This window comes from Bison bison, unplaced genomic scaffold (assembly GCF_000754665.1).
Source record: "Bison bison bison isolate TAMUID 2011002044 unplaced genomic scaffold, Bison_UMD1.0 scf7180017864072, whole genome shotgun sequence".
Lineage (NCBI taxonomy): Eukaryota > Metazoa > Chordata > Mammalia > Artiodactyla > Bovidae > Bison > Bison bison.
In genome coordinates this window covers 2,972,679-2,980,100 of record NW_011494644.1, presented here as the reverse complement: position 1 = coordinate 2,980,100, position 7,422 = coordinate 2,972,679, and the positions used below count along the sequence as shown (strand labels likewise).

The 7,422-nt window shown below is 40.8% G+C and overlaps 1 protein-coding gene across 2 annotated transcripts in view; it reads right to left on the bottom strand.

Annotated features, from left to right (window-relative positions):
• LOC104986540 (acyl-coenzyme A synthetase ACSM2B, mitochondrial-like) overlaps window positions 1-7,422 on the bottom strand; it is a 49,233-nt gene that overhangs the window by 30,088 nt on the left and 11,723 nt on the right. For both annotated transcript variants that reach the window (XM_010837140.1, XM_010837139.1), the window contains exons 6-8: window positions 6,168-6,324; window positions 791-870; window positions 453-576 (exon numbers count right to left, since the gene is read on the bottom strand). In XM_010837140.1, the coding sequence (XP_010835442.1) occupies window positions 453-576; window positions 791-870; window positions 6,168-6,324 (361 nt within the window). The remainder of the gene's footprint in view (window positions 1-452; window positions 577-790; window positions 871-6,167; window positions 6,325-7,422) is intronic.

Sequence of the window (7,422 nt, the reverse complement as noted above, 5' to 3'; positions counted from 1 at the left end):
CTTAGTGGTTTCTCTTTTCCATCCCTTACTTCAATCTGAGCAGCTTGACATGTGCCCAACACATGTAATAAACTCAGATCTCTGGCAAAACATTCCCCCACTACAGAGGACTCTCCTGATGACACCACCTGAAATACTAGGCCATTATCCCACCTATCTTCACCTTATCTGCTTCACTTGTCTTTGTAGAACTTTTCACCACCTGGCATGTCATTTATTTGTTTATATGTTTCTCCCCCATGACGGCTAGAATGTAATCTCCATGAGAGCAGGATCTTTGTCTGTTTTAGTTCTGCTGAATTGCCAATATCTCCCCCATAGTAGGTGCTTAATAAATATTTATATTTATTGAATAAGTATATGATAAATGGTAACTCATATCTTCATTATCAAAGAGCCTTTGAAACCCACGAGTTTCACCAGCCCATGCTTTCCTAGAGCAAGTTTCCTACCGTTTCTGTCTGGCCATAGAATTCTAGGATGTCCAGTCCTGTTTGGGCCTTCCATTTTTCCAGAGTGTCTGGAAGGAGGGTCTCCCCACCACTGAAGCAACACTTTAGATGTGGGAACTTGTAACTGAGGAAGAGAAGAGAAATCAGTGTTCTCCTGGGCCTCTCTTGAACCAGACTCTGCTTAAGCCTAGAGCTGGATTCTAGGTGCTTTGACAATGAGGTTGACTTTATGGGGGCTATGCATGCTCAGAGGGCCACATAAATAAGCACATGTGTATGTCACAGAGGCAAGGTATGGCCAATAGACCAGAGGCTCTTAACCCCAAAATCCCCATCACCTGGAAAGGTCCTGTAGTAGCAACATCCGGTAAACAATGGGTGCGCCTACCATGTAGTTAATTGGATAGCTGGACAGAACCTGGAAGAAGAGAGTTGAACTTAATCAGTAGCACAGTGGTTATGGGTATGGGCTATGAAGCTGTAGACTTAAACCTTGGCTTCTTTACTGGGTCTACTTCAGGCCAAATGAGCCCAATTTTCATGAACCTTCAAACCAAAAATGACAGATGAATGATTGCAGTTTTTATTACAGAAAAATGTCGAGGACAGTTTTTTTTTCTTTTTGGTCAAATCAGGCTGCTTCTTCCTGCCAATTGACTGACTTGTCCCTATGAACTCACCTCTAGAATTACATAAACTTCCAGTCACCAATGGGAGATCAGCTGCTATTGCAAACCAACCGTGTGGTCTTAACTGGTGGAGGTTAAGTCTTTAACCTCCTTAGACCAGTTTTACAATAGGTTAATGATCTCTGTTTGTTTCCAAGGCAAACCATTCAATATCACAGTAATCCATGTCTATGCCCTGATCAGTAATGCTGAAGAAGCTGAAGTTGAACATTTCTATGAAGACCTACAAGACCGTCCAGAATTAACAACCCCAAAAGATGTCCTTTTCATTATAGGGGACTGGAATGCAAAAGTAGGAAGTCAAGAAACACCTGGAGTAACAGGCAAATTTGGCTTTGGAGTATAGAATGAAGCAAGGCAAAGGCTAATAGAGTGCTGCCAAGAGAACACACTGGTCATAGCAAACACCCTTTTCCAACGACACAAGAGAAGACTCTACACATGGACATCACCAGATGGTCAACACTGAAATCAGATTGATTATATTCTTTGCAGCCAAAGATGGAGAAGCTCTATACAGTCAGCAAAAACAAGACTGGGAGCTGACTGTGGCTCAGATCATGAACTCCTTATTGTCAAATTCAGAATTAAAATGAAGAAAGTATGGAAAACCACTAGACCATTCAGGTATGGCCTAAATCAAATCCATTATACAGTGGAAGTGAGAAATAGATTTAAGTGACCAGATGTGATAGACAGAGTGCCTGATGAACTATGGACTGAGGTTCGTGACATTGTATAGAGGCAGGGATCAAGACCATCCCCAGGAAAAAGAAATGTAAAAAAAGCAAAATGGCTGTCTGAGGAGGCCTTACAAATAGCTGTGAATAGAAAAGAAGCCAAAAGCAAAGAAGAAAAGGAAAGATATACCCATTTGAATGCAGAGTTCCAAAGAACAGCAAGGAGAGATAAGAAAGCCTTCCTCAGTGATCAGTGCAAAGAAATAGAAGAAAACAATAGAATGGGAAAGACTAGAGATCTCTTCAAGAAAATTGGAGATACCAAGGGAACATTTCATGCAAAAATGGGATCAATAAAGGACAGAAATGGTATGGACCTAACAGAAGCAGAAGAGATTAAGAAGAGGTGGCAGGAATACACAGAAGAACTGTACAAAAAAGGTCTTCAAAACCCAGATAATCATGATGGTGTGATCACTCACCTGGAGCCAGATATCCTGGAATGTGAAGTCAAGTGGGCCTTAGGAAGCATCACTATGAACAAAGCTAGTGGATGTAATGGAATACCAGTTGAGCTATTTCAAATCCTGAAAGATGATGCTGTGAAAGTGCTGCACTCAATATGCCAGCAAATTTGGAAAACTCAGCAGTGGCCACAGGACTGAAAAAGTCAGTTTTCATACTAATCCCAAAGAAAGGCAATGCCAAAGAATACACAAGCTACTGCACAATTTCATTCATCTCACACACTAGTAAAGTAATGCTCAAAATTCTTCAAGCCAGGCTTCAACAATATGTGAACCATGAACTTCCAGATGCTCAAAGTGGTTTTAGAAAAGGCAGAGGAACCAGAAATGAAATTGCTAACATCCACTGGATCGTCAAAAAAGCAAGAGAGTTCAGAAACTTCTGCTTTATTGATTATGCCAAAGCCTTTGACTGAGTGGATCACAATAAACTGTGGAAAATTCTGAAACAGATGGGAATACCAGACCACATGACCTGCCTCTTGAGAAACCTATATGCAGGTCAGGAAGCAACAGTTAGAACTGGACATGGAACAACAGACTGGTTCCAAATAGGAAAAGGAGTACGTCGAGGCTATATATTGTCACCCTGCTTATTTAGCTTATATGCAGAGTACATCATGAGAAAGCCTGGGCTGGAAGAAGCACAAGATGGAATCAAGATTGCCGGGAGAAATATCAATAACCTCAGATATGCAGATGACACCACCCTTATGGCAGAAAGTGAAGAATTAAAGAGCCTCTTGATGAAAGTGAAATAAGAGTGAAAAAGTTGGTTTAAAGCTCAACATTCAGAAAAGTAAGATCATGCATCTGGTCCCATCACTTCATGGCAAATAGATGGAAAAATAGTAGACACAGTCCCAGACTTTATTTTTCTGGGCTCCAAAATCACTGCAGATGGTGACTGCAGCCATGAAATTAAAAGATGCTTACTCCTTGGAAGAAAAGTTATGACCAACCTAGACAGCACATTAAAAAGCAGAGACATTACTTTGTCAACAAAGGTTCATCTAGTCAAAGCTATGGTTTCTCCAGTAGTCATGTTTGGATGTGAGAGTTGGACAATAAAGAAAGCTGAGCGTGAGGAATTGATGCTTTTGAACTGTGGTGTTGGAGAAGACTCTTGAGAGTTCCTTGAACTGCAGGGAGGTATAACCAGTCCATCCTAAAGGAGATCAGTCCAGGGTATTCATTGGAAGGACTGATGCTAAAGCTGAAACTCCAATACTTTGGACACCTGATGTGAAGAGCTGACTCATTTGAAAATACCCTGATGCTGGGAAAGATTGAGGGCAGGAGGAGAAGGGGAGGACAGAGGATGAGATGGTTGGATGGCATCACCGACTCAATGGACATGAGTTTAAGTAATCTCTGGGAGTTGGTAACGGACAGGGAAGCCTGGCTTGCTGCAGTCAGTGTAGTCGCAAAGAGTCGGACACGACTGAACAACTAAACTGCACTGAATCCCAACCGTATTTTCCCCAAAATATTTTTGGGACATAATTCAGGTAGAAAGTGCTTTTAAAAGTTAAAAGCACCTATAGACTTTACAGAAGTGCTACAAAAAATAAGGTACTACTGAGTACTTGCCAGGCTCTGTGCTCTCTCATTTAATTCCCACTATAACCTGATGGAGTTTGTATTATCATCCCCATTTTACAGAGGGTTGAGCAACTTGCCCGAAGTCACACAATCAGCAAATAGCAGCACTGTCATTTGCAGCCTATACTTTTTAGTAATACCACCTTCATGGACTTCCCTGGTGGCTTAATGGTAAAAAATCTACCTGCCAATGTAGGAGACACAGGTTTGATCCCTGGGTCTGGAAGATACCCTGAAGAAGGAAGTGTCAACCCACTCCAGAATTCTTGTCTGGGAAATCCCGTGGACAGAGGACCCTGGTAGGCTAGAGTCCGTGGGGTTGGAAAAGAGTTAGACACAACGGAGAGACTAAACAACAGCAATAATATCACCTTCATTCCATGCTTTGCTTTGTACAGAATTTATTACAAAGAATGGTTTAGACAGAACATCTAAAAAAATTACTAATGTTAACACACCATGTAATTATTTCCTCTGAGTGCTTTTGACATACTGGTATAAGAGATGAAAATTATCTCACTTCCCTTATTGCCTTGCCTTACAGGAAGCTCAACATGCAATTATCTACTTATTTGCTTTACCCACTTATTTGCAATTACCTACTTATTTGCTTCCTTTCCTTAGTCTTCCCACTCACTCACCCAAATCTTCAGCCTATATTTCCCTAATATGCTTTATAATTTTACATTTGTTCCATACTTTTTTTCTATTTGTGACTCTTTACAAAAGCCACTTCAAATCTTTTTGTGGAAGGAGACAGAATAAGAATTTGTTTAAAACAGAAAATGACAGAATCATATAAAGAGAATCTCTTGAGAGACTGCAGAACTTGCCCTTGGAAGATGTCATCTATGCTTCAGTTTGCTCCTGGTATCTCTACTGCCAGCCAAACAGAAATCTGAATCATTAACTGCTACAGAGATCTGGAGGCCCCAGGGTGTTAATTGCCCACTCTCTATCACAAATGAAGTACAAATTGGGTGTGCCTTTGCAAGCAAAATGAGCCTATTTCCATTGCTTTGTTGCTGCAGGATCCTGCAGTTTGTAGATTTTATTTAATGGTTACTCCATCAAGTTCCACAGGAAGAACTCTTATTTATTCTTCAAAATTCCTCATAGATGATAATCTCAGACTGAAAATGACCCTAATGTCCACCAACAATAGGATGGTAAGAGAAACTGTGATAGACCCACAGAATGGAACACTATACAGACTTCTAATATGTGCAGTAATATGGACAGTATTCACAGAGAATATATTGAATGAAAGAAGCCTGACACAAAAGATTACATGAAGTTCAAGAAGAGGCAAAGTAAATCTATGGTGATAGAGGTTAACAATGAATAATCTATGGAGTGTGAACAATGACATGAGGGGTATGGCCTGTTTCTGCAATGCAAGTAACATTTTATATCTTGATCTGATGGTGATTACATGGCTATGTGTTGTGGACTGAATGTTGTGTCCCCCCACAATCCATACACTGAAGCCCTAAGCCCCAGTGTGATGGTATTTAGAAGTAAGTCCTTCAGAAGACAATTGGGTTTAGATGCAGTCATGAGGGCGGGTCCCTCATTGTGAGATTATTGTCCTTATAAGATAAAGAAGGAATACCAGGGCTCACTCTCTTTACTGTATGAGGATATAGCAAGAAGGCAGCCCAGAAGAGAGTTCTTACCAAGAACCCAACTATACCGGCAGCTTGAGCTCAGATTGCCAGGATAATGAGGAAATAATTGTTTGTTGTTTAAGCCACCCATGCTATGGAATTCTGTATAGCAGATGAGCGATTAATAAAAGGTCTAATGCAGGTAAATCATTTTCAAGCTACACACTTAAAATGGTTACACTATAGGCACACACATACACACACATGCACAAGACAGCATCATCTCTAGTAGTCCATTCCTCTGCATTACACTCAGTTCACTGTCATCTATCTGATACTTGATACCAGAGCAAGGGCCCATTAAATATGTGTTAAATGAAGGAATGACCCATGATGCTTGTCTCCTGAATATAGTCCTTTTAATTGTGTATATGTCTGTCTCCTTTCCCAGACCATGAATTGCATGAGGGCAGGAACCATTTCCATCTTGCTTACTGAACACTTTCTATCCGCATGGCTAAGCTTAGTAAAAATTAGATGAATTGAAAGAAACTTCTAGATGGGCTCAGTCTGACCATCCGGTGCAAACTGGATCTTCTCTTACCTTTAGAATGATCACTGGATCAAACTTTGGCAAGAGATGGATAAATGTGCATGCTCCTGACGTCCAGGGTTCCAGAAGTGAGCCCAAAATGTTCACTATCCAAGCTGTGTCTGATATAGGCCATATTATGTCAGAGGCTTGCAGGTCTGTCCATTTTCTGAGAACACAGAGGAAAAACATATATGAGTGCATGTGGGTGTGGATGGAGCATGAGTATGTGTATACGTGGGTAGAGGTAGGTATGTGTGCAGAGGAGTGTGTGTACCTGAATGTTTGCATATGTGTATAGGTATATTAAGGTATAAGCAAGCAGGGGGAAGGAGAGTTGTTCTATCCACATGTCCTATCTCAAGAGCAGGTGCCTGTTCAGAAGGTGTGACTCCAGCTCCCATGACTCAACAGCTAACTGGGTCTCATTTCCACTTTAACTCCAGTACTGAGTACAGCTTGTGGCCTGTGATAACCACTTAGGAAATGTTTACTAAAAAAAGACACCTAAGTGGATATTCTAAAAAGTGGCCTTGCCTGCAAGTTGAACTTTGGCTGCATAGACCTTGGTTGGTTCTCTTTTTTTTTTTTGAGCATCATGAATTTCCTGAGCACAACTGAGGGTCTCATGCAGAGTGACACTTGTAACCTTTCTCTTTTTAGGCCAGAATTTAAAGTATTAAGCTTGTCTTAAAGCAAAAATACATGAACCATGAAATTCCAGATGCTCAAGCTGGATTTAGAAAAGGCAGAGGAACCAGATATCAAATTGCCAGCATCCACTGGATCATTGAAAAAGCAAGAGAATTCCAGAAAAAACATCTATTTCTGCTTTATTGACTATTCCAAAGCCTTTGACTGTGTGGATCACAATCAACTGTGGAAAATTCTGAAAGAGATGGGTATACCAGACCATCTGACCTGCCTCTTGAGAAACCTATATGCAGGTCTGGAAGCAACAGTTAGAACTGTACATGGAACAACACACTGGTTCAAAATAGGAAAAGGAGTATGTCAAGGCTGTATATTGTCACCCTGCTTATTTAACTTATATGCAGAGTACATCATGAGAAACACTGGGCTGGAAGAAGCACAAGCTGGAATGAAGACTGCTGGGAGAAACATCAATAACCTCAGATATGCAGATGACACCACCCTTATGGCAGAAAGTGAAGAGGAACTCAAAAGCTTCTTGATGAAAGTGAAAGTGGAGAGTGAAAAAGTTGGCTTAAAGCTCAATGTTCAGAAAACTAAGATCATGGCATCC